This window comes from Microtus oregoni, unplaced genomic scaffold (genome assembly GCF_018167655.1).
Source record: "Microtus oregoni isolate MIOR12 unplaced genomic scaffold, Mior012 000025F_ref0000491, whole genome shotgun sequence".
In the NCBI taxonomy this organism is placed as follows: domain Eukaryota; kingdom Metazoa; phylum Chordata; class Mammalia; order Rodentia; family Cricetidae; genus Microtus; species Microtus oregoni.
This window is the reverse complement of record NW_024543084.1, coordinates 23693707-23721075: the sequence shown is the minus strand read 5'-3', so window position 1 is coordinate 23721075 and position 27369 is coordinate 23693707. Positions and strand designations below refer to the sequence as shown.

At 46.5% G+C, this 27369-nt stretch overlaps 1 protein-coding gene and 1 pseudogene across 1 annotated transcript in view; both read right to left on the bottom strand.

The window, feature by feature from the left end:
* Window positions 1–26984, bottom strand: part of Pbx4 (PBX homeobox 4) — a 53173-nt gene extending 26189 nt beyond the window's left edge. The window contains exon 1 of the mRNA XM_041674766.1: window positions 26775–26984. Coding sequence (XP_041530700.1) covers window positions 26775–26917 — 143 coding nt within the window. The 5' untranslated portion in view covers window positions 26918–26984. The remainder of the gene's footprint in view (window positions 1–26774) is intronic.
* LOC121462897 lies at window positions 4174–6067 on the bottom strand (annotated as a pseudogene).
* Window positions 26985–27369: the final 385 nt, after the last annotated feature.

Genomic DNA, 27369 nt, shown 5'->3' with positions numbered 1-27369 from the left:
AGAGAAACCCTGTCTCGAAAAACCAAATAAATAAATAAATAAATAAATAAATAAATAAATAAGCAGGCCAGGCGATGGTGGCGCACGCCTTTAATCCCAGCACTCGGGAGGCAGAGACAGGCGGATCTCTGTGAGTTCGAGACCAGCCTGGTCTACAGAGCTAGTTCCAGGACAGGCTCCAAAGCCACAGAGAAACCCTGTCTCGAAAAAAACAAAAAAAAAATGCACCTTAAAAATGGAAACAAAAAACAAGAGCAGAAAAAGAAATATCCTGGGGATTAAAGAAGCAGACCAGGTGTGCCTGTGATGGCATTTCCAGAGGTGACCAGGTCAGTGTCTGGAAGGTGTGAATGGTTTGAAAGAGGAAGTCCTGGGACTGAGAGATCCCTGGAGCTATGAGCCAACCTGACACCTTCGTTTTGGCTACCTGCTTCCAGAACTGTTCTGCCCTGAATGTCCTCTCTGTCTGTGCCGATTGCATCTTCTCCTCAAGTTGCTGACATCAGGCATTTCCTCCAGACGCGGGGACCTCACTGAGTTCCACTGACCAGGGCAGCAGAGGTGTGGCTCAGTGGGAGTGCCTGTCCAGCATGCTCCAGGTCCTGGGTCCCATCCCCAGCAATTGAACTAATAAACTACCCAAACCAATTCTAATCTGGGATGGAAAAGAATAAAAAATAATTTGGTTTTCTAAATGGCTATAGAGCACCCCCCCCCCTCCAGTCATTATTTTTTCCTTTTTCTTTTTTCAGTTTTATGTGACAAGGTTTCTCTATAGCTTTGGAGCCTTTCCTGGCACTTGCTCTGTAGACCAGGCTGGCCTTGGACTCACAGAGATTCGCCTGCCTCTGTCTTCTGAGTGCTGGAATCAAGGGCGTGTGCTTTTTTTACCTCTGCTGCACTGGGGCAAGCATTTTTATTTTTAATTTATGTGTGTGGTGTTTTGCTTGCATGCCTGCCTGTGCACCATGTGCACACCTAGTGCCTATGAAGACCAGAAGGTGTTGGATCCCATGGAACTGGATTAGAGATGGTTGTGAGGGACCATATGGGTGGTGGGAATCAAACCTGAGTCCTTTGGAAGAGTGCCCATTGCTCTTAGCACTAAGCCATTTCCCAGCCCTACATCGGCATTCTTCAGTAACACTAGAGTATTATAAATAGTAAGTAGCAAAGCAACTATTCACAGAGCAGGTGAGATGGGTCAGGGGTAAAGAGACACTTTCTGGGGATGGAGAGATGGCTCAGTGGTTAAGAGCATTGCCTGCTCTTCCAAAGGTCCTGAGTTCAATTCCCAGCAACCACATGGTGGCTCACAACCATCTGTAATGAGGTCTGGCGCCCTCTTCTGGCCTGTAAGCATACAGACAGAACATTGTATACTAAATAAATAAATAAATATTCCCCCCCCCAAAAAAAAACTTTAAAAAAAAAAAAGAGACACTTTCCGTTAAACCTAAAGAACTGAGTTCATACCAGGGCCCACATGGTGGAAGGAGAAATGTGGAAGCTGTTCTCTGACTTCTACATACATACACAGAAATAGATGTAATTTAAAAATTGACCAAAACTGCTTACAAAACATCTGCCCAGCGTCAGGTGTGGAGTCGTGCAGCATCTTCCAGGATGCGCTGGTCCCACACAGATGTACCAGATCTCATGAGGAACCTAGTGCCTGTGCTTTTTACCTCTGCTGCACTGGGGCAGGCATTCCTGGACCCAGGTCTTGATGGACACTGAGGGACACTTTTTATAAATATTCCAAACAGCTCCTTTATACATAGAATTTGCTTACTGCCAACAGCTCATCAAGAAGACCAACTTCAGCCAGGTGGTGGTGGCACTCGCCTTTAATCCCACCACTTGGGAGACAGAGACAGGCAGATCTCTGTGAGTTCAAGGCCAGCCTGGTCTACAAGAGCTAGTTCCAGGATAGGCTCCAAAGCTACAGAGAAACCTTCATCTCAACCCCCCCGCAAAACAAACAAACAAACAAACAAACAGACCAACTTCAGAGCTCAAGAGTTGGCTCAGGGGTTAAGAGCACTCTTTCTTTCTTTCTTTCTTTCTTTCCCCCAGGATGTATCTGGAAAGAGCACTTATTCTTACAAAAGACCTGGGTCCAATTCTCAGCACCCACATGGAGGTTCACTACCTCCTCAGGCACCAGACATTCATGCAAGACACTCATGCACACAAAATAGTAAAACAGAGGGCTGGAGAGATGGCTCAGTGGTTAAGAGCATTGCCTGCTCTTCCAGAGGTCCTGAGTTTGATTCCCAGCAACCACATGGTGGCTCACAACCATCTGTAAAGAGGTCTGGCGCCCTCTTCTGGCCTTCAGGAATACACACAGAATATTGTATACATAATAAATAAATAAATAAATAAAATAGTAAAACAGAGTTAAATATTTATTTAAAAAAGAAAGAAGAACACCAACTTCAAGGTCAGAAGGTCTGTAATCAAACTCACCCTCCTGTGCCTAGTGGCTCATCCAGGGCCTAAGCATGAACATAATCACACTTCCCCAATGTCCTAAGCATGAACATGATCACACTTCCCCAATGTCCTAAGCATGAACATGATCACACTTCCCCAATGTCCTAAGCATGAACATGATCACACTTCCCCAATGTCCTAAGCATGAACATGATCACACTTCCCCAATGTCCTAAGCATGAACATGATCACACTTCCCCAATGTCCTAAGCATGAACTTGATCACACTTCCCCAATGTCCTAAGCATGAACATGATCACACTTCCCCAATGTCCCACAGGTGGTTGGTACCTGCCATGCGCTGCACATCTTCCTATTACCACATAGGGGCTTTACTCAGGTTCTCATGTTTGCAAACAGGCATTCTCACCCAAGCCATCTTCCAACCCCTAGTTCGCTCTTCTGAAGTGTTTAAGCTCTATGGTTTGTAGTACATTCATTGTGCAATGACTGCCATTAACTCCACATCATAGCCTGTGCTAACTGGTTGCTGGTCCATGCTCTCCCTGCATCCAGCAACCATCAATCTGTCTCTGTATATGCTTTTTAGGGGGCTTTTTGCACAAGTGAATTATATAATACATGGTATTCTGGAATACGGCATGGACGAGTACTTTGCTCCTTGTCCTGGTTAACTAATATTTTATCATATGGGCAGAGGACAGTTCACTCAGCCATTTATCCATTCCCACACCCATTTTTAGAAACTGCTTTTCTAACTCTTGAGTATAGGAGTGTGTGTGTGTGTGTGTGTGTGTGTGTGTGAGAGAGAGAGAGAGAGAGAGGGAGAGAGAGGTCAGCGTGTGTGTGTGAGAGAGAGAGGTCAGCGTGTGTGTGTGTGTGTGTGTGTGAGAGAGAGAGAGAGAGAGAGAGAGAGGTCAGCGTGTGTGTGTGTGTGTGTGTGTGTGTGTGTGTGTGTGTGACAGAGAGAGAGAGAGAGAGAGAGAGAGAGAGAGAGAGAGAGGAGAGAGAGGTCAGCGTGTGTGTGTGTGTGTGAGAGAGAGAGAGAGAGAGAGAGGTCAGCATGTGTGTGTGTGTGTGTGTGTGTGTGAGAGAGAGAGAGAGAGAGAGAGAGAGAGAGAGAGAAAGAGAGAGAGAGATCCTCACTCCCTTAGGGTAGTAGTCATCAAGTCCTAGCAACCCCCACAGAGTTAGAAGCACTAATATGTTTGAGACCACCCTTGGCTTGTTACAATGGTGCTCAGGTCCTTTCTCATGACTGCTCACTGAGTGCTCTGAACCACTGAGCCATCCCACTAGCCTCATTCGCCCTTTTTTGAGACTCTCATGTAGTCCAGACTGAATTTCTGATGCCTCCTATACCTCGTGAATTCTCAGTCATTTCTACAGTTCTTTTAGTGTTTTCCCCAAGGCAGGGTCTCAAGTACAGGCTGGCTTCCAACTCTCTATGAAACCAAGGCTAACCTTGTATTCCCAATCCTCTGCCTCTACATGAGTTTTGGGTGACAGGTGTGCAGCACAGTTTATAAGTCACATGAACTGCTCAGCCATCACTCATCTTGGGTATTATGAGTGATGTGGCTATAAACAACTGTGCACAAAACCGTGACCATATGCTGCAATACAACTGCGGATCACACAGTAACTCCACAGCTAACTCCATCATATATTTTGGTTTTCTTGGGTTTTTTCCCCCCAGCATCCTTTGTTCTAATACTTCTTGTTAGCAGCTGCCACCTGTTTGGCAATCCTGTCCAGATCTCTCTGTCCCTGAAGAGTTAGATTGTGGCCCCCATCTTGGTCCTTTTCCACCATTTTCAGCCCCTCCGGGGCTTGGAGGATGCAGCAGACCAAACTCTCAGAGCCTCTGCTGAAGTGGCTAGGTCTGACACGTTTCTCTGTCATCCTCTGTAAATCTTGGTCATGGAGCCAGCTCTGGCACCACCACACAGGTACAGGTACTGTGCTGTGGAAACAGCCCGTGTGTAGAACCACAGGGTACTGCTGTCTGGGGTCCAGCCTGCAGCAGCACAGGGCTGTACAAGGGAGCCATGGAGTAGGCAAGGCTTAACTTTTCTATCTGAGGGGGATTACAGGAAAAGGCACTCACAAACTCTCTTGACGGTTTCCTTCTTTATTCTCTCTCTCTATCTCATGTTGTTCTACAGCTTTTATATCCCCAAAGAATCTTACAGGCAGTATAAGAGTCAAAAGAGTTGCATTCCATTTTTCAAGTGAATAATTATAGGAAAACCCAGGTTTTTCACCTCCCTCACAAACAATCTATCCCAGGAACCCACATACATTCATACTCAAGCAACTTGTTACAGAATAACCTTGTGGCAGGTCTTTTACTGGCAGGCTGCATTTTGCAGTTACAAAGGAAGGGCCAATTATTTTGTTACGTATTTTGAAAGGTAATCTTATAAGGAATCTTAAAGGAATCACAAACCTAAATTTTTTTTTTTTCGAGACAGGGTTTCTCTGTAGCTTCTGGTGCCTGTCCCAGAACTAGCTCTTGTAGACCAGGCTGGCCTCGAACTCCCAGAGATCCGCCTGCCTCTGCCTCCCGAGTGCTGGGATTAAAAGCGTGCACCACCACCGCCCGGCATACCTAAATTTTTATATATGAGAAAGAATCAGGCAGCTCCACGTGGGCACATATCCATTCATTAATGATTTTTTACATCAGGAGATTGAGGACAGAAATGGGTATAAAGAATTAATCATCACCTTTGGTCATCAGCCAATCCTAGCAAGGGCAATGTGTCAGCCAGTAGTAACTGAGCAGATTTGTTCTTGTTCCCTGACCTTAAGGAGTTCCTCATTCATCCATGTGCCTTTCTAAAACTTCAGATTGTCTCCTTGGGTTTTTCACCTCAAAATTGTTTAGCAAAAACATCTTAGTCTTTCAAAGCTTTGTTTCAACTGTGATGCACTCCAAGGCCTGTGAACACATCTCCCAACATTAAGGTTAAAGGAATTTAAACTAGCTGGGCTACTGGAACTCCACTGTTAGTCACTAACTTGAGCTACTTACTATCCATGCAGCTGTGAAACAGACCCTTGAATTTATTTTTATTAATCAAAACTCTGTATAAGCTATCATTATTATTATCAAATTGGACAGTACAGCTTAGGGGGTCATATTCTTGACATCCACAGGTAAAAATGCCCAGTAGAACAGGATGTTTCCAAAAGATAAACGCATTATATCACAGGTAGTGGAGATCTCCCCACGTCCACTCACACCACACTAGATATCAGAGAAAGAGAGTCGCAGCAAATATGAAGAGGCACAGCAGAAGCAAAAGACATTTCAGAATCTGTAGTCCCGTGGCCTTGCCTAAACAAGATGGACCCATCAGGGGATTCCCTTCTGCTGGGCTGACACCGGGAACTTCAACTGCAACCTGCTGCTCCTCTGGCAAGGCCCACAACAACAGGGGGCAAGTTCTTTATGTTTGGCCAACTTGACTATATCCACCCATCTGGAGACTTTCAGCTTCCCGGACTTTCTGAGGAAGACTGCCAGAGCTCCGACAATCTCCTGCTGGTTACTGTCTTTTACAGTAACTCCAGACACAACGCAGCCTCCATGCATTGGTTCTTGGTTTTTTTCGAGACAGGGTTTCTCTGTGTGGCCTTGGCTTCCCTGGAACTCGCTTTATAGACTAGGCTGGCCCTAAACTCAGAATATTTTTGGTTTTCTGAGACAGGGCTATAATGGGTAATGGCTGTCCTGACTTGATGTGTAGACTAAGCTGGCCTTGAATTCAGAGACCCACCTGCTTCTACCTCCCAAGTGCTGGGATTAAAGGCCTGCGCCACCAACGCCTGGCTCAGTCTCATTTTTAATAAATCATTGTCTGATTCCAGGTTAGATGTGCATCAACATTTTCTTTTAAGTGTTTTACAAGTTGTCTAGGAGTAGTGGCTCATGACTGTAATTCTGGCACTCAAGTAACAGACAGGCCACTGTAAGTGTCAGGAAAGCCTGAGCTAAGATAGTGTCTTAAAAACAAACAAACAAACAAACAAACAAAAAGCAGTTATTCAGGGTTAGACACCTGGTCTGTCTCTGTGTTGCTGGCAATTGAAAGCAGACTCTCCAGTGTGCTAATGCTCTATCATGCACTCTCATCCCCAGCCATGTGTCCGAGTTGAACACATGGCAATGAGATGAGATGGAGAGCCATACCAGTCAGTCTTTGGTCAACTTGGTCAGGTTAGCATCTTCTGAGAAGAGGATCCTCATCTGAGTCTCCATCAGACTCATCTGTGGGAAGCCTGTGTGATTAAGACCTGATGTGGCCCAGCCCACTGTGGGCAGTGTCAACCCTGGCCAGGTGCTGTGGGGTTGCCTGAAAAAGCAGGCTGAGCAAGCCCTAGGGAACAAGGCAGGGAGCAGCAGTCCTCCATGGCCTCTGCTTCTCTGCTTCAGCCCCTGCCACGGCTTCCACTGCCCTCTCCTCTTCAAGCTGCTTCTGTCATGGTGCTCATCACAGCAGGAGAAACCCAATGGGGACAGACTCCACTTCCACTCTTCCAGAAGTGCTGGCACACCTGTCAGATGCCACTCATGTGCTGGGGTTCCAGCCTATGCAGCGGAGCTGGCCTAGGTGTGCAAAGCCCTAGTGTGGCGGTGCACATCTGTATTCCTAGTGTGATGGTGCACATCTGTAACCCTAGTGTGGTGGTGCACATCTGTATCTTAGTGTGCTAATGCATATCTGTAACCCTAGTGTGGTGGTGCACATCTGTAACCCTAGTGTGGTGGTGCACATCTGTAATCCTAGTGTGGCCTGCACATCTGTAACCTAGTATGGCCGTGCACATCTGTAATCCTAGTGTGCTGGTACACATCTGAAATCCTAGTGTGGCTGTGCACATCTGTAGCTCTATGTGGCCGTGCACATCTGTAACCCTAGTGTGGCCATGCACATCTGTAACCCTAGTATGGTGGTGCACATCTGTAATCCTAGTGTGCTGGTGCACATCTGAAATCCTAGTGTGGCCGTGCACATCTGAAATCCTAGTGTGGCCGTGCACATCTGAAATCCTAGTGTGGCCGTGCACATCTGTAATCCTAGTGTGCTGGTACACATCTGAAATCCTAGTGTGGCTGTGCACATCTGTAATCCTAGTGTGGCTGTGTACATCTGTAGCTCTATGTGGCCCTGCACATCTGTAACCCTAGTGCGGCCATGCACATCTGTAATCCTAATGTGTTGGTGCACATCTGTAATCCTAGTGTGCAGGTACACATCTGTAATCCTTGTGTGGCTGTGCACATCTGTAACCCTAGTGTTCTGGTGTACATCTGTAATCCTAGTGTGCTGGTGCACATCTGTAATCCTAGTGTGCCGGTGCACATCTGTAATCCTAGTGTGCCGGTGCACATCTGTAATCCAGGTTTTAGAGGAGAGAAGGGGGGTCAGAAGTGTTGTGCCAGATTATGATCCCCAGAGAGACCACCAGAGACCAGAGAAGCCCAGACTGTAATAAGCAAGGTTTATTTAACATAATACAAACTAGTTTGGGACCCGTCTATAACACCGTCTCAGCGAGGTGGAGAGGAGTTAGAGCTCCTCCGTGGGGTTAGCTGTTAAAGGCAGGATAAACACAAGCAGCCCTTCAGGGCGGTTAGGGGGATTTGGCACAGCTGCAACTTCATGAAGGTCTTTGCTTTCTCTCCCAGCTTGTTCTTTGTTCTTAGAGCAAGGCTACCCTGTTTCTGAATCAGGCCATCTTTATCAGCCTGTACCAGGTGGCCAGGCATAATTTCTCGGGTGGGAGTGGGGAAGGCCACTATCTTCCTGAAAACAAGCTAGTCTGGGTTTCTGTTTTTAAAACATTCTGCTAGGAAATTTCTTCTCACCCCTTTGAGAGTAAGGGGTGAGGGTCTCACAAGAAGTTCAAAGTCATCTGGGATATGTGCTGACATGAGACCCTGTCTCAATTCTATTCCTTTGACCTAGACTTAAGCGCAATGCATTTACTGTTTGTTGTCTTCAGACTTATTTACTTATTTATTGTTTGCTATGTAGCCTGAGCTGACCTCAAACTCGCAGGCTTAAAGGGTTTCCTGTCCTGGTGTGGGACAATGGTCTGTATTCTGTCAATTATATTTTAAATAAATGCTGATTGGCCAGCAACCAGGCAAGAAGTATAGGTGGGACAACCAGAGAGAAAATAGAGGTGGGTCAAGGAGAACAAGAGAATTCTGGGAAGAAAGCTTGGTCGGTAGTCCTGTCCCAGCAACAGAAGAAGCAAGATGTGACTGCCCTGCTGAATAAGGTACTGAGACATGTGGCTAACACAGATAAAAATAATGGGCTAATATAAGTTGTAAGAGTTATTAATAAGAAGCCTGAGGTACTGGGCCAATCAGTTTATAACTAATGTAGACCGTTGTGTGATTTCCTTGGGACTTAACGACTGCGGGAATCGGGCAGGCGAGAAACCCTCGACAACACTGGCCTCCGCCCTGAGCTGGAGTTGCTATGGTGTGCGCCGTATGCTGGGCTGAAATGCACTTTCTTTCAAACGTTTGGTTCCTTTGGCACAGGCTAGGGTTAAACTTCCCATTCTTCGGCCTACTAGTACTGAATGCTTGGATTAGAAGCAGCAACCACATCAGGCTATGTGAAATATTTATATTTTAATTGTGTGTGTGTGTGTGTGTGTGTATGTGCTAGCATGAAACCCAGGGCCCTCCAACACTGGGCAGACCCCTAAACTGAGCTACACAGGAAGTCCTTTTTACTTTTGATTTTCAGTTTGAGACAGCACCTTGCTCAATTGCCTAGGCTTAGTCCCCTACCTGCTGGGGTTACAGGCATACACAACCACAGCTAGTCTAAAATACATTCTAAAAATGTATTTCATGGGCTGGATGTGGTAGCACACACCTGTAATTCCAGCACTCAGGCAGGAGGCAGAGGCAGGGGGATCTCTATGAGTTCAAGTCAGCCTGGTTTACATGTGGAACTGCCAGGACAGTCAGGGCTACAGAGAGACCCTGTCTCGGGGAGGGAGGGAGGAAGAGAGGGAGGGGGAGGGAGGGAGGGAGGAGAGTGAGAGAGAGAGCAGCGATTGTGTTTTGTAGGCTATGCTTCAGGAAGGAAGGAAGAGCCAGGGGACCCACAGTGGAGGCCACCAAACCTGCACAGGACTGAGGTGTGGCTAGCCCAGGTCAGACTTTTAACTTGGGGATAGATCCGCAGGAAGTGTTGAAAGATTTTGAGGGAAAAGAAAATGCAAGACAGCCAGCAAGACCTAGATCACAGATTGTGCAGGCCCAGATGCAGGCTTCATCAGGCTCACATCGCAGCCCTTGAGCACACAGGCAGGGCCAGCGACTTCAAGATGGAGCACTAGCACAGGCAATCATTGGCCTGAAGATTTGAGGAATCTCTGCAGGTGGGGCGGGAACCCAGACAAAAGCTCAGACTCTCAGAGGTCACATGGAAGACAGTGGAATCCAGATGCCAGTGAGGAGGAGCCACAGAAAAAGCATGCCAGGAGAAGGGGACTTCCTATAGTTCCAGGGTGACTCAGTGAGGGTGGAGCACAGAGTGTAGGAGAGAGTGGAGGTGTGAGGAAACAGAAACAGCAGTCATACACTCGGCCATCTTGTCATGAAGGAATGCAAAGAAATGCAACAGGTGCCAGCATCAAGTGTGCAGGCAACTGGGTTTCTGCTCTGTTGTATGAGGCTTGGCCAAGCTGGCTCAGCTAACTCCTAGACAGAAACTGCCTTCCAAAATCACATCGGCTACTCCCAAGCCTCCTCCAACAACTCTCATCTTGCACACCACCAAGGCTGTCCCTGTCCTCAGTCACCACGTTCCAGGTCCTAGACAAATAGAGACATGCCCTATGACCCAGAGGAGAGCAAGTGTCTACTCCATCCAGTTCCAGGCTGGCTCAAACTGGCCTGCCCAGTCCATCCAGTTCATTCTGGAGAAAATCCTATCAAAGGTCTAGGTCACAGCCTAGAACAGACATTCACTCGCGCGGGCACACACAGAGACACACCCCACCTCTACGGCCAAGGTGCTGTTTGGTATGGTGTGCCCCTCCTCTTAGGAGCAGTGAGTAAACTTTGCTTTCAAAAGTGCTTGTGTCCAGGTGTGCCACCCTGTCACACTTAATTCAAACAAATGTGTTTCATATCCAGTCAGGATGAAGCTGGAGAGATGGCTCAGCAGCTAAGAGCTTTTGTATTACTCTTGCAAAGGACAACATAAGTTTGGTTCCCAGCACCCATGTTGGGCGACTCATGACCACTTGTGACTCTAGCTGCAGGGATCAGACGCTTCTTCTAACCTCTGAGAGCAAAGCACTCACACATGTACACATCTTAGAGACAGGACACACATATACACAAATTAATGTCTGATTTTTGTTTGTTTTGTAGACAGGGTTTCTCTGTGTTGCTCTGGTTGTCCTGGATCTCACGCTGGCCTTGACCTCAGAATTCATCTGCCTCTGCTGGGATTAAAGGTGTGTACCACTGGCAAGATGGGTCTTGTGTGCACGGGTGCACACACACAGATACTGGTGTTTTACCTGCATATATATCTATCTGTGTGAGAAAGGCAGATCCCTTAGAAGTGGTGTTACAGATAGCTGTGATCTGCCGTGTGTGTGCTGGGAATTGAACCCATGTCCTCTGAAAGAGCAGCCAGTGCTCTTAACCTCTAAGCCATCTCTCTAGCCCAGAATAGTTAGTTTTTTAAAAAAAATAAATATTTTTGACTAATTTTATGTGTATGAATGCTTTGCCTGTATATATGTATGTGCACTGTGTGTGTGCCTGGTACCCACAGAAGTCAGAGAAGGGGTTAGGAACCCCTGGAAGTGAGTTATGGATGGTTGTGAACCCCCATGTGGATGCTGAGAATTGAATCTTGGTCCTCTGCAAGAGCAACAAATGCTCTCCACTGCTAAGCTATCTCTCTAACACACCCCCTTTTAATTTTTTTATTGATATTTATTGAGCTCTACATTTTTCTCTGCTCCCCTCCCTGCCTCTCCCTTCCCCCTCCAACCCTCCTCCAAGGTCCCCATGCTCCCAATGTACTCAGGAGATCTTGTCTTTTTCTAATTTCTACTTCCCATGTAGATTAGAAGTCTATGTAAGTCTCTCTTAGGGTCCTCATTTTTGTCTAAGTTCTCTGGGATTGTGGTTTGTAGGCTGGCTTTGCTTTATGTTTAAAAACCACCTATGAGTGAGTGTACATGTGATAATTGTCTTTCTTTTTTTTTATTGAATGTGGAGGGTACATTTTATTTTTTTTCGATTTTTTTAAAATTTATTTATTTATTAAGGATTTCTGCCTCCTCCCCGCAACCGCTTCCCATTTCCCTCCCCCTCCCCCGGTCAAGTCCCCCTCCCTCATCTGCTCGAAGAGCAATCAGGGTTCCCTGACCTGTGGGAAGCCCAAGGACCGCCCACCTCTATCCAGGTCTCGTAAGGTGAGCATCCAAACTGCCTAGGCTCCCCCAAAGCCAGTATGTGCAGTAGGATCAAAAACCCACTGTGATTGTTCTTGAGTTCTCAGTATTCCTCATTGTCCGCTATGTTCAGCTAGTCCGGATTTATCCCATGCTTTTTCAGACCTAGGCCAGCTGGCCTTGGTGAGTTCCCGATAGAACATCCCCATTGTCTCAGTGTGTGGGTGCACCCCTCGTGGTCCTGAGTTCCTTGCTCGTGCTCCGTCTCCTTCTGCTCCTGATTTGGACCTTGAGATTTCTGTCCGGTGCTCCCATGTGGGGATAATTGTCTTTCTGTGTCTGGGTTACCTCACTCAAAATAATGTTTTCAAGCTCCATTCATTTATCTGCAAAATTCAAGCTGTCATTTTTTTCTGCTGTGTAGTACTCCACTGTGTAAATGTACCACGTTTTTCTAATCCATTCTTTGATCAAGGGACATTTAGGTTGTTTCCAGATTCTGGCTATGACAAACAAAGCTGCTATGAACATGGTTAAGCACGTGTCGTGTGGCACAATTGAGCATCCTTTGAATATATATCCAAAAGTGGTATTACTGGGTCTGGAGAAAGGCTGTTTCCTAATTTTCTGAGAAATCGCCACACTGACATCCAAAGGGGTTGTACCAGCTTGCATTCACACCAGCAATGCAGAAGTGTTCCCTTTTCCCCACAACCTCTCCAGCATAAGTTGTCATCAGAGTTTTTGATCTTGGCCATTCTTACAGATGAAATCTGAGTTGTTTTGATTTGCATTTCTCTGATGACTAAGGATGTTGACCATTTCCTTAAGTGTCTTTCAGCCACTTTAGATTCCTCTGTTGAGAGTTCTCTGTTTAGGTCTGTACTCCATCTTTTTTTATTGGATTATGTGATCTTTTGGTGTCTAATTTCTTGAGTTCTTTGTATTTTGGAGATCAGACCTCTGTCTGATGTTGGGTTAGTGAAGATCTTTTCCCATTCCGTAGGCTCTCATTTTGTCTTGTTGACCGTGTCCTTTGCTTTATAGAAGCTTTTCAGTTTCAGGAGGTCCCATTTATTAATTGTTTCTCTCAGTGTCTGTGCTGCTGGGGTTATATTTAGGAGGTGGTCTCCTGTGCCAATGTGTTCAAGTGTACTTCCCACTTTCTCGTCTATAAGGTTCAGTGTGGCTGGCTTTATGTTGAGGTCTTTGATCCATTTGGACTTGAGTTTTGTGCATGGTTATAGATATGAGTCTATTTTCATTTTTCTACATGTTGATATGATGGAGGTGGGTCTTGTATCTATCTGTTGCTTTCCTTGGTCAATTAATAAAGAAACTGCTTGGCCTTTGATAGGACAGAAAATTAGGTAGGCAGAGTAGACTGAACAGAATTCTGGGAGAAAGAAAGCCGAGTCAGGCAGTCGCCATGATTCTCCCACTCCAGACAGACACAGGTTAAGATCTTTCCTGGTAAGTCAGCTCGTGGTGCTACACAGAATATTAGAAATGGGTTAGATCAATATGTAAGAGCTAGCCAATAAGAGGTTAAAACTATTGGGCCAGGCAGTGTTTAAAAGAATACAGTTTCCGTGTAATTATTTTGGGTAAAGCTAGCCGGATGGCGGGAAATGGCCTGCCGCCACCCCTTCTACATTGATATCCAGTTATGCCAGCACCACTTGTTAAATATGCTTTCTATTTTCCATTTGATATTTTTTGCTTCTTCAAATATCAGGTGTTTGAAGATGTGTGGATTGATATCCGTGTCTTCTATTCAGTTCCATTGGTCCTCCTGTCTGTTCTTATGCCAGTACCAGGCTGTTCTCAGTACTGTAGCTTTGTAGTAGAGTTTGAAGTCAGGAATTGTGATGCCTCCAGAAGTTCTTTTGTTGCCCAGGCTATCCTGGCTATCCTGGGTTTTTTGCTTTTTCAAATGAAGTTGAGTACCATTCTTTTGAGGTCTTTGAAGAATTTTGCTGGGATTTTGATAGGCATTGCGTTGAATCTGTAGTTTTGCTTTCAGCAGGATTGTCATTTTTACTATATTAATTGCCTACCCAAGAGCATGGGAGGTCTTTCCAATTTCTGGTGTCTTCTTCAATTTCTTTCTTTAAAGATTTAAAGTTCTTGTCATACAAGTCTTTCACTTGTTTTGTTAGAGTTACTCTGAGATATTTTATGCTTTTTGTGGCTACTGTGAAGGGTGTTGATTCTCTAATTTCTTCCCCAGCCCCTTTATCATCTGTGTACAGGAGGGATATTGATTTTTTTTTTTTTAGTTAATCTTGTATCCTGCTACATTGCTGAAAGTGTTTATGAGTTGTAGAAGTTCCTTGGTAGAATTTTTGGGATCGCTTATGTAAACTATCATATCATCAGCAAACAGTGAGAGTTTGACTTCTTTTCCAATTTGTATCCCCTTGATCTTCCTTTGGTCTCTTATTGCTCTAGCTAAGTCCTCAAGAACTATATTGAATAGGTATGGAGAGAGTGGACAACCTTGTCTTGTTCCTAATCTCAGTGGAATTGCTGGGAGTTTCTCTCCATTTAGTTTGATGTTGGCTGTTGGCTTGCTTTATTGCCTTAATTACATTTTGGTATGTTCCTTGTATTCCTGCTCTCTCCAAGACCTTTATCATGAAGGGATGTTGTATTTTGTCAAAAGTTTTTTCGGAATCTAATGAGATGATCATGTGGTTTTTATTTTTCAGCTTGTTTATATCATACCCCCCTTTTAAAACAAAGCCCAGGTTGACCTAGAAAGCACTTACTAGTTGAGGATGACCTTGAACTTCTGATCCTCAGGCCTCCACAGGACTAAAACCTAGGTAAGCACTGCTCTAACACTTGGCCTTCAGCCTTCCTCTGAGACTATAGATAAGAGCATTATCTTTGAGTCACATCCTTATCTGCCCCCCCCCCTGCCCACACACACACACACACACACACACACACACACACACACACACAGGATTCTGGGCAAGGGTTGTATCTCTGAGCCACATTCTCAGCCTTTCACTGGGGAATTCTAAGCCTGTGCCTATCACTCAGCCTACAGATAATGAACCAGAGTCTAGTGATGCTGGCCTGTGAGGCCAGAGTGTCACCAGAAGGGATGACTTTATTTCCTTTTTAAACCCTAAGTAAGCATGTCCTTGTCATACTCTCCCTGACTCCAAGCTGAACCTGTGACTTAAGATGTGGTATCATTATTACCTGATACTTCATGTAGCTGGTGAGAAGCCAGGTGCCTTGCTTGAGAAAGCCACAGCAGGGAGCACTGGGTGACAGGCAGGAGCTAAGGGTCAAGGAGCAGAGACCTCAGTCTTCCAACAGCAGGAGCTGACTTGTCAGTAATTGTTAAAGTGAGAACAAGGTAGGAACAGCCTAGGCCACTCCTGCTGGACAGCTTGTCCAGATTCCCAGCACAGCAAAGCTCTGAGGTCACAAAATTATGCTTTATTCTTTCATTACTTATTTTATTTTTGAGTCTGGGAAGATGGTTCAGAGGTAAGAGCACTAATTGCTCTTCCAGGTTTGGTTCTCAGAACCCACACGGTCCCACAACCATCTGTGACTCCAGTTCTAGGAGCTCAAGTGCCTTTTGGCCTCTGTGGACACCAGACACACCTGTGGTACACAGACATGTATGCAGGCAAAATGCTTATACACAGTAAAACAAAATAATAAAAATCGGAAGCCAGGTTGTGGTTACATAAACCTTTAATCCCAGCATTTGGGAGGCAGAGGCAGGTGGATCTCTGTGAGTTCAAGGCCAGCCTGGTCTACAGAGTGAGTTTAGGAGCCAAGAGAAACCTATGTGGAGAAACCCTGTCTTGAAAAACAAAAACAAACAAACAAAAAGAGATTTCATTATTGTATCTTTTTGAAATAGAATACCTTTCTTCATCTCAGGTCGTTCTAGAATTCATGACAATCCTCCTGTGTCAGACTCCCACATGCTAGGGCAATAGGTGTGTGTCCCACACCTAGTTATTAACTTATTATCATCTTTTGTAGTACTGGGATGGAACTAGGAACTTAGGCTTGCTAGGCAAGCACCCTCCTCTTGGCTTGAACCCCACAACAGCACAAAATCTACATGCTAATGTATGCAGATTTTATGGTGATCCATGTAGATTTTATGGTAATGTACATCGCTTTTAGCTGCTAGTTTGGCCTAGCTTGTCACACAGCAACAGCAAGCTGATGTTCCTCAGCCAACCAGACTAGTGAGACTGTGGTCGAAAAATGGGGTCAATGCTGAACCATCTCTCCGGCCCTGTGAGCGTGTGCAGTACACCTAGCTTAACAGGATTTCTTAGTGCAGCCCAGTCAGTTTTACAAGGATTTTTACGGTACTTCACACGTGGGGTTTTTATTTGGTCCTTTTGGTGCACAATCCTAATGATGGGAAGTGAGGCATGAGGCAGATACAGTGTCCTAACATGTCACTCAAAGACAGCTCGCATGCATGGCAGATCCACACACAAGGCCCTAGGCTTTATGCCCAGCATCACATACAGACAGACAGACAAAAAGGCATTTCTGAAGACTGGGTGCTGTGGAGGACGGATGACCAGTTACTTTTCTTCTGACCCAGTGAAGATCCCTAAGAAAGGTCAGAAGACCTTAGGAAGGATTTCTAAGTCAGGAGCAGTGGAAAAGAATTTCATTTTGGCACTTGGGAGGTTGAGGCAGGAGGATCAGGAGTTCAAGGACAACTTCAGCTACATCTTGAGGTCCTGCTGTGGGAGCTCTTTCCGCTCCTTCAGCCAATAGCTGCTGAGATACCAGCCCACTGGGGCATGGTCTCCTTCTTCTCTTTAAAAAGCAGTGGAAGCCCTCTGCTCTCTCTTTTGCTCCAGCGACAAGACTCCTTTCCTAGCTGTTGTGTAGGACAGTGTTCTGTAAGTTTTTTCCCCTCAAATCAATAACCCTTTGAATCCAAACTGGTGTGGGATTGTTTTGCGCTTTAAGGTCCAGGTTAGTCCAGGCTATTGTGAGCCCCTACCTTAACAAAACAATAAACGTTGGGAAGATGGTTCAATAGCTGAGAGTATCTACTGTGAAAACTTGAAGATATGAGTTTGAATTCCTAGCACCCACATAAAAATCTAGATATGGGGACTGGAGGGATGGCTTTGTGGTTAAGAATGTTTGCTGCTCTTCCAGCACCTCCAGCAGATAGCTCAGATTGCCTAGAACTGCAGTTCAGGGGATCCAATACCAATCTCCCCTCATGCGCACCTACATATGGCATACGTTCACAAACAGACATACATATATATAAATAAAAATAAATTTGAAAAGGCCTAAAAAGCAAGAAATGGCTACACAACCCAGAGCCAAAGGTCAGAGATGGGCAGACTTGGAGCTAAATGGTCATCCAGTTGAACCCAAATGATCAACTTCAAGTTCAGTGAGAGACCCTGTCAACAAGAAATAAGGTAAGGGTGATAATGAAGGACACTTGTCCTTCCTAAACACACACACAAGAGTGTGCACACACACTCAGACATATAGACACATATGTAGATATACACACATACACACACTCACCCCAAAACATGTTTTCTGTCCTCATTTAGCAACTTCGGCTAAACAATGGCTGAGGCAGGTGGTCTCCCCCAGTTGATTCATCTCTGCCTTGGCATGCCTGTCTGCTTGCCTGCAGCCTCCACAGAGGTGCTGACTCCCCTTGAGTTTTCAGGGTACGTCTCCCCCATTTCTAATTGCCTTTAGAGTCGATCCCCCTTGGGCACACGCCACACACTATCCTCTTGGGGAAGGGCTAACTCCAGCCCCTCCGATGTCTCCCACAGCACACTCCTCTTTAAGAACAATGGATTTGGGGACCAAGGCAGCATGAGAAGGGACGTGGGAAGATAGAGATGTGTCCTGGCCTCAGAGAAGGAACTGGGGCCATGCTGATGAGGAAGTAGAAAGTGACAGCTCAGTTGGTACAGTGCTTGTCTTGCAACATAAAGACATGAGTTCAATCCCAGAACTCACTAAAAAGAAAAGTAGGGGTAAAGAAAACTGCACATCTGAAACTCCGCTCCTCAGGTTTTGATTAATGAGATCCTCTCATACTAATGTTGACTGACTCTAGAAAATTCCAAGTGGTATGCTGAGCCTCACATTCTTTGAAGGGCTGAGTTCACAGGCATGCATCAGCCTATACATCACATGATGGCTTATTTCCCTATACACATCATCTCAAAGGCACTAAAACTAAAGATGCATTGTGACAGTGACAACGTAGGTCTTGCTGCTTCATTTGAAGAGCACTCTACACCATCTCCCTTTAGTAATTAACAGTTAAGCTGGGGCCAGAGAGACAGCTCCTGTAGAACCTTGCTGCCAAGCCTGGCCCCCGAATACAGTCCCTGGGACCCTCAGGTGGAAGGAGAGCGCTGCTGTGAGCTGCCTTCTGATCACCACCAACCCACACATGAACAATAAACAAGTAACCACAATTTTAAACAACTCATCTGTCCCATGAGTACCAAAAAAATTGAGTTATCCTAGGATCTACATTAAAAACAAACAAAAACCTACCAATGTCAGAGGCCTAGAAAGATGACTTTATGGTTTTAAGAACACTGGCTGCTCTTGCGAGGACCTAAGCCAGCTGCCGGCCCACAAACACCAGTAACTTCAGTTCTAGAGGATCCAGTTCCCAGCCACAGACACAAGTAACTCCAGCTCTAGAGGGTCCAATACTCCTGCAAACTTCTGAGAGCAACCTCCTGCTCCCTGCTCCCCACCACACATGGCAGACACACACACAGACACAGACAGGCACATAAGTAAAAACATAAAAACAAATGAATCCTTTAAAAATCATTAATGTTGTCCATCATATTTGTAGACTAAAAGCATCACAGGATCACATTAGCAGATTTGGGTTTCAGCCTCTTCATGAAACATCAGACAAAACTCTCAGGGTATCAGAAAGCATCCTTAACAAAGTTCACCAAGAAAGCTAGTCAGGAATGATGGTGCATGCCTGTAATCCCAAATCAGAAGGTAGAGGCCAGCCTGGGCTATAGAGTAAGACCCTGTCTCAGAGAGTCTCCTGCCACAGAAAGGAGTCCCGGTGCTAGACACAGGAACACAGTCATATGATCCTAGTTCTGGGGAGGCTGAGGCAAGAGGATCTCAAGTTTGAAGTTAATCTGAACCATACAGTAACACCATGCCTCAAAAACTAAAAAAATTATAAATAATATCTAAAAGATATACAAAAGTAAGAAATAAATAATAAAAGACACACAGGGGCAAATCAGTAAGGATGGTTCTCTAGCGTACCTGTATGCAGTTGATCAGAAAGTAAGCATTCAAGGCCAGACCTGACAATTACAACGCAGCCCATCTGTCCTTTTCACTTAGAAGCTGGAAGAAGGCAATCCTATTCTACTCAGCTTGTGGAGTAGACTAAATGGTGTGTTCCCTGTGGTGCTAGGAAGGGAACGGGGGCCTCAGTGTGCAAGGCAGGTCTCTGTCACTGAGCTGTACCCCAGCTCCTCCCAATCAGATGCAGAAACCTAATGCCCGTGGTACCATGTCTGCAGGTGAGGGCTAATTAAAGGATGCTAAGGTCATGGGTGGGAAGCCTCATAAAAAGGCCCTAAACCCTTAAAGAAGAGATCACAGGGTGTGGGAGATGTTTCAGCTGACTAGGTGCTGCAGCCAAGCCTGGTGACCCGAGTCCCATCCCTGGCACCCACATAGTGCAAGAAGAGAATCAGTATGCAAGTTGTCCTCTGACCACTGCACATGTTCTGAGGCGCACATGTGTGCAAGCACACACACAAAAGTTTTTAAAAAATCAGCTGTAAAGGAAGAGTAAATTAGCCATCATGGAAATCCATAGAGATTACTCAAGAAATTAAAAACAAACCATGCAGTAGTGGCACACACCTTTTATCCCAGCACTTAGGAGGCAGAGACAGGGGGATCTCTGTGAGTTCGAGGCCAGCTGGTCTGCAGACAGCCAGGACAGCCAGGGGTACACAGAAAAATCTTATCGCAAAAAACTAAAAAAACAAACAACAAAACAAAACAAACACACACAAAGGTGGCCACGTATACACAGTGGAATATTATTCAGCTGTAAAGAAAAAATGAAATTGTGAATTTTGCAGGAAAATGGCTAGCTCTCGAAAGGATAATATTAAGTGGGTGACAAAAACTCATGAAAAAAGCTGGGGCTGTAGGATGGCTCAGTGGTAAAGCACATGATACCAACCAAGACTGATAACCTGAGTTTAAGGCCCAGAATCCACGGTAGGAGGAGGAAACAGACTCTTAGCAGCAACCTCAAAATGTTAATTAGTTTAAAAGAGAAAGGCAAAAGCAGTGGGCTTCCCTTCACATAGGGACCCTAGCCTGGAATATATACAAAAGCAGTGGGCTTCCCTTCACATAGGGACCCTAGCCTGGAATATATACAAAAGCAGTGGGCTTCCCTTCACATAGGGACCCTAGCCTGGAATATATACAAAAGCAGTGGGCTTCCCTTCACATAGGGACCCTAGCCTGGAATATATATAAGCATACATGAAAGTAGGGGTGAGTAGGTCTAAAACTCTACAAAGGGGACCAGAGATGGTAGCTACTAACTAGGTGGTGAGGAGGATGGGTGGGTGGTGTAAGGACCTCTGGGAGAGTGAAGACTCAGGGCTGAGGAAGCAACAAGGGGAACGAAACCACAAAGACACACTTTGCTCAGGAATTTCACTAATATCTAATATATTATATGCTATGTACAATAAAATTTTAAAAAGGGTCTCTATGAGAAGGGGAGTGTGGGCAGGCAAGGCACCAGAGAGCCCTGTGCCCCAGTGCAGGCAGGAAGCAGGAAGCAGCCCTCACTGGTCTGGAATTTGCAGCTGCCTTCAGTGCTGTCAGCCCACGTGACCCAAGGAGCTCTGTCAAACAGTTCAGACAGACACGATAAGTTGTCTTTGCTGCAGTGTGAGGTACAGAGGCCTGCGTCACCAGACATCCATCAACCATTCTCTTTCTAACGTCGCTAGGTTGCCTCAGTCACCCCTAAGCAATTCCCAGATTGAGTCTCTCGCAGACTTCTTAGGCATCTAATTACTGAGTCTGCCAACTTTTATTGAGCGGAGGCTCCCTGGCTCTGGGCAACTGAGATTACCTTAAAAGTTCAAGGCTTCTGTCTCCTGAGGAATCCCAAGAAAATGTAGCCAGCACACACTGTCCAGGGGAAGGGCTCAGGACTTTCAGCAGATGCTCAGAGGAATTATGACTCAAACATCGACTAAGGATCTGGAGAAGAGAACTCCAGAGTCCTCAGTGATAAACTGATAACCTTCAGAAACCACTCATCAATGCCTGGGGAGCGGTCAGTACAACAACCAATGGTACACTGAGGAAACTAGAAGACAGAAAACCTCCTATGTGCTTGGGGCACTGGACAATTGTGAAAACAGCTAGGATATTACGAGAAGCAATCTGCAGATTCAGTGCGCTCCGTGTCATAATTCCAGTGTTAGTCTTTCAAAGAAATAGAAGCAATCCTGAACTGTGTACGCCTGTTTTCCCAGCACTTGGGCGGTGAAGGCAGGAGGATCAGGAGTGAATTTGAGGCCAGCCTGGGCTACATAATACCCCTTCTTAAAAACTAGCCCTGGGCTGGTGGGATGATCTCTTCAGTCAAGGAGCCTGTGACAAAGCCTGAGAGTCCCAGTTGACTCCCGGTACTCACACTGAAGAGAGAAGTGACTCAAGCAAGGTGTCTTTTACCTCCATAAGCAAGTGTGTGCTCACACACACACACACACACACACACACACACAAAGTAAATGAAAGAATGTAAAACCAGACCCCACCTCGCCCTGGAAAGAAAGGATCTGCTTTAGATAAGAAAAGTCACTTTCCTGTCTTCCCCTGTCGCGTCCCTCACTCTGCTGTGTCTGGGCTGTGAAAGCCTGGCTGGCCTACGTTCTACAAATATCCTTGGATCTTGTCTGGAGGTGATGCTGGCGACAGGAGGACAGTCTTCTGTGGAAGAGGCCGTCCTCTCCCATTGGCACACGTGTTGGGAGGAGCCACTAGCCAAGCCGGCCAGCTGAGCCCATTCAGCAGAAGCTATGAATGGGTCATTGTCAGTTAACACCTACAACCTCCCTCCTTCCTTCCGTCCTTTCACAAGTGTAGCTCTAAGGTATTTGTTACACAAATTGTACTCATACACACAGACCAGTGGGAACTTAAAATTCAGTACACACTTATGTCATTTAAAAATGTTTTTGGCTTTATTTTTATGTGTATAGGTGTTCCCCCAGTGTCTATGCATGAATGCATGCCTAGTGTCCATGGAGGTTGGAAGGGGCTGGATTCCTTGGAGCTTAGTTTTGAATGGTTGAGTCACCATGTAGGTGCTGGGAACTGAACCCAGGTCCTCTACAAGAGCAGCATGTGGCCGGGCGGTGGTGGTGCAAGCCTTTAATCCCAGCACTCGGGAGGCAGAGGCAGGCGGATCTCTGTGATTTGGAGACCAGCCTGGTCTACAAGAGCTAGTTCCAGGACAGGTTCCAAAGCTACAGAGAAACCCTGTCTCGAAAAACAAAAAACGAAAACAAAAAACAAAAAACAAAACAAAACAAAAAAAAGCAGCATGTGTTCTTAACTCCTGAGCCATCTCTCCAGCCTCCACTTCATTGTTTTAGCTTCACCTTCTAGTAAATCAGTAGCTTCCTTGACTTTTTTAGTGGCAATATCATTAAATTTTAAACAGTTTTTATTTAGTGCACTTGTGTGTGCATGTGTGGAAGCTAGAAGTTAACCTGGGGGAGTGGGTGCCAGGGATCCAACTCAGGTCATGAGGCTAGAAGTTAACCTGGGGGAATGGGTGCCAGGAATCCAACTAGAAGTTAACCTGGGGGAGTGGGTGCCAGGGATTCAACTCAGGTCATGAGGCTTAGAAGCAAGTGCCTTTACCTGTTGAGTCATCTCACCAATCCCCATTTTCCTTTCTTTATACACAGTTGATAGCGTAATAAAGATGAGAAGCCTTACATGGGGGATGAAAAGTTCTTGATGGACAATTCAGCTAAACTGACCTTGGAGCTACGATAGAGACAGAGACACTCCGAGAGACTAGCTGGTTCAGAAAGACTTGCAAAGTCTAGTCCAGTCAGCAGATCAGCAGGGATGCACTTGGTTGCGTACTCCTGGGCTGACAAGCTGCAGTCAAGGTTATAAAGTCTTTTGTCCCTTGGCATCCTACGGGCAGGCGCTCAACTCCCTCAGGCAAGATACTGTAGCATTTGCATATGACCTCCACACATCTTCTCCTCTGTATTCTAGATTTGTTTTATTTCTGTGTGGAGTAGGTGTTCAAGTATGCAGGTGCACAGAGGATAGAAGAACACATAGGATCCTTTGAAGATGGAGGTGCTGTAAGAACAGCGCAGTGTGGGTGTACACACAAACCACACACACCCTAATAAAACATACGTTTTTAAAGTGGAATGGAAAGAGCTGGAGGCAGGCCAGCATTCCTAACTTTCCAGAGAGAGGCTATAAAACTAAAGAGTCAGCATTCCACACAGAGCTAGGGTACCCTGAGTTCAACAGAAGTGGGGTGGGCGGTTGTCTGGCTTGTAGGCAAGGTCTCAGGTATCTCAGACGGCCTCAATATGTAACCAAGGGGCGCTCTGCATGTGCACTGGAGGTGTGTGCTCTAGCGTCTGTGCTGCACTCCCGGCTCTAAGGGAGCTCATGTTCTTCTCCTTAGTAAACTGGTCTCACTGCAGAGATAGAGCACAATTGTCAGACCCTAAGGAACTGCCCTCACCTCAAAACAGACCCTTTAATACAGACTCATGCTCCAGAAGAAACCCAGCCTTTCCTACTGTGTGACCATCCCAGTAGGTGCTGACGCGGTAGACTGCCTTCTAAAGCAGATTCCCACAGTCCTGGTCGGCTGACACTGGTGTGAACAGGTGGTCTTAAAACTGCTTTGAATGCTGGGTGTGGTGGCGCATGCCTTGAATCCCAGCACTTGGAAGGCAGAGGCAAAGGATCTCTGTGAGTTTGAGACCAGCCTGGTCTACAGAGCGAGTTCAGAGCTGTTTCACAGAAAAACTCTGTGTCAAAAAACAAACAAACAAAAATTGTGCTTTGATCTTTTCTCCTACTGAGAGTGGAGTGGTGCCTGGAGAGATGACTGTGTTGAAGGACACAGGCTGCTGCTCTTGCAGAGCATCGGGGTTCCATTCTTAGCACCCACATGGCACCTCACAACCACCTGTGACTGCACTTTCAGGGGGCCCAATGCCCTCTTCTAATTTCTATGGGCACCAGGCATATATTTGGTACACACACATTCATGCAGGCAAAATACTCCTACACACAAATCAAAAATTCTTTAGCTGGGCAGTGGTGGCACACGCCTTGAATCTCATTCCTTGGGAGGCAGAGGCAGGTGAATCTGAATTCAAGGCCAGTTATGTCAGGACAGCCAGGGCTACAAAGAGAAATTCTGTCTCGAAAAACAAACAAACTTTATAACAAAAGAAAAAGAAAAGCAGAATGAAATCTTAACTCTGCCCTGAGAGTGCAGACTCTGTGGGACTGTAGAAGCAGGCTTCACGTTTCTCCAAACTCGACTCTCCACGCTTTCCCCCTTTTAGGTTGGGAATGTTTTTCTAGGCTCCTCTCCAGGAGCTTCACTCTGGAGACAGTGCCCCTTCTCCACTTAGCACTGCCAGTCTTTTCCTTATAGCTTAGCCACAATTTATATATGTGTGTATTTTTCCACTTTCTTTCTCTGTCCCAAACCCCAAGCTCATAAAGGAGGAAGCAAGGACTACTCCAGCCCCCGGGACAGTGCCCTCACATCGTAAGTGTTCAGTAAGTATTTATCAAGTTCATTTTAAAAATGGGTCCTAGGGCTGGCAAGATGGTTAGTGGTTAGGAGCACTGGTTATTCTTGCTGAAGACCTGGGTTTGGTTTCCAGGACCCAACCATCTGTAAGTCCAGTACCAAAGAATCTGACCTCGTTGGGCACCAGGCATGTATGCGGTACATATAAAGACATGTAGGCAAGATACTTATATGTTTAAAATAAAACAATATTTAAATTTTTAAATTAAAAAATAATAAAAATGGATTCTGAAGTCAGATACATGTCTTTATCACCAGCACTGAGAAAGCAGAGACAGGTAGATCTCTGAGTTTGAGGGTAGCCTCGTCTACACAGTTAAGACCCAACTCCCCATCTCCCCAATAAAGAAGGGGCTTCTTCAGAGACTGCAGGGATGGCTCAGTTAGTAAGGTGCCTTGCAAGCATTAGAAGTCTAATCAGGGGCCGGGCCTTGGTGGCACACACCTTTAATCCCAGCACTCAGAAGCAGAGGCAGGCGGATCTCTATGAGTTTGAGGAGAGCCTGGTCTACATGAGCTAGTTCCAGGACAGGCTCCAAAACCACAGAGAAACCCTGTCTCAAAAAGAACACAATACAAAAAAGTCAAACTCAGATTCCCTAGCATCTATATAATAAAGATCAGCACAATGGTGTCTGTAATCCTAGTGCTGTCACACAGATGTAACCCTGGTGTGGGTGCAGGGGACGTCACACAGATGTAACCCCGGTGTGGATGCAGGGGACGTCACATAGATGTAACCCCGGTGTGGGTGCAGGGAACGTCACACAGATGTAACCCCGGTGTGAGGTGCAGGGGACGTCACACAGATGTAACCCCGGTGTGGATGCAGGGGACGTCACACAGATGTAACCCTGGTGTGGGTGCAAGGGACGTCACACAGATGTAACCCTGGTGTGGGTGCAGGGGACGTCACACAGATGTAACCCCGGTGTGGGTGCAGGGGACGTCACACAGATGTAACCCCGGTGTGGGTGCAGGGGACGTCACACAGTTGTGACCCCGGTGTGGGTGCAGGGGACATCACACAGTTGTGACCCTGGTGCTGTGGGTGTAGGCACATCACACAGAGAGAGGATGCCAGGAACTCAGCTCATCTGTCATTTCTGGACTCAGCAAAACCCTGTCTTAAAAATATAGTAATCAAGGCAGGCAAAGTGGCATGAACCTTTAAACCCAGCACTTGGGAGGCAGAAGCAGGAGGTTCTATGTAAGTTCAAGGCTATTCAGGGCTACTCAGAGAAACCTTGTCTCTGAAAACAAAGAAACAAACAAAAAAGGTAATAAATAATGACTCCTGGGTTATCCTTTGGGTACCTAGAATTGAATCAGTTTTTGGGCTTCTGTCAAACTTTTCCTTCTGTCTTTCTGGAGCAGCAATTCTGCAGTCACTCCAAGTGTCTAGAAACCTAAGCCTGGAAGATGGCTCCATGTTGGTAAAAGTAGTTGCTTCCAAGATCCATAACACAAATTAGTTATAGAGTGAGTTCCAGGACAGCCATGGCTACACAGAGAACCCCTGTCTTGGAAAAGAACAGGAGGGTGAGAAGTAGGAAGAACGGTGCCCTCTAAGGTCCATCCAGCTCCCCGTATCTGTTTCTGAAAGTTCTCAAAGGTCCTTCCTCAGATCACCCTAGTTATCTCTTCGGTAGCTTCTCTTCAACTGTGCGCCTAGCAAAACTGCGGTCCTCGGACCGGCCAATAACAGATGACTAGCTCACTTATCCTTCTAATGTCTCTTGTTCCAGGGCTGGGCCCTTACTCCCATAACGCCGCCGCCCGCTTTCCTCACGAAACCATCCTTCACTCCCTCTGGCCGGAGGCTCCTCTCCTTGTCCATCACTCCAAGGTCTGCCGCACCTGTCCCCATCCTCAACCCGCCTCCGCCCGTTCCCTCCTTGCCTGCACGCCTTACCTGGCCTGAGCCTCGTCCAGGCTCTGGTCGGTGATGGCCATGATCTGCTGCAGGACGTCGCTCGTGTCACGGCCCAAGGGAGCTGCGGGCGCTGGGCGGCACGGGGCGGACTGCGGCGGCACGGGGCGCAGCGAGGCGGCCATGAGCGAGGGGCCGGGTAGCGCTGAGGCACAATCCCGCCAGGAGCCCTCTCGCGTGCGCAGCAGCCAACCGCCGCAGACTCAGATGCCACGCCCCTTCGCGCCCACTAGCCAACCGCCGCTGAGCACCGCCCGCAGAAACGCCCTGCAGGCGCCTTTCACCAATCGGCGCGGAGCATTGCCCTCTCCCTCGTGACGCGCTTCAAACAGTCTTTTTAACGGATGCTGAGGAACCGGGTTGAGGGTTGTCTAGAAGACAGCGATTCTCTTCTGCATCCCTCCCCCTGGACACGCTCCCTACGGGCGCCGTCACCCGTCAGCGCCAGGCACTGTTTCCCCCTTCCCAGCAACTCGCTAGAAACTGCCACTGAGAATGGGGGTTGCCATGGTAACGACGATGCCTGCATTTGCTTAAGTCTGGTGCACTTTATGGCTCCCATGTCAGAGGCCACAAC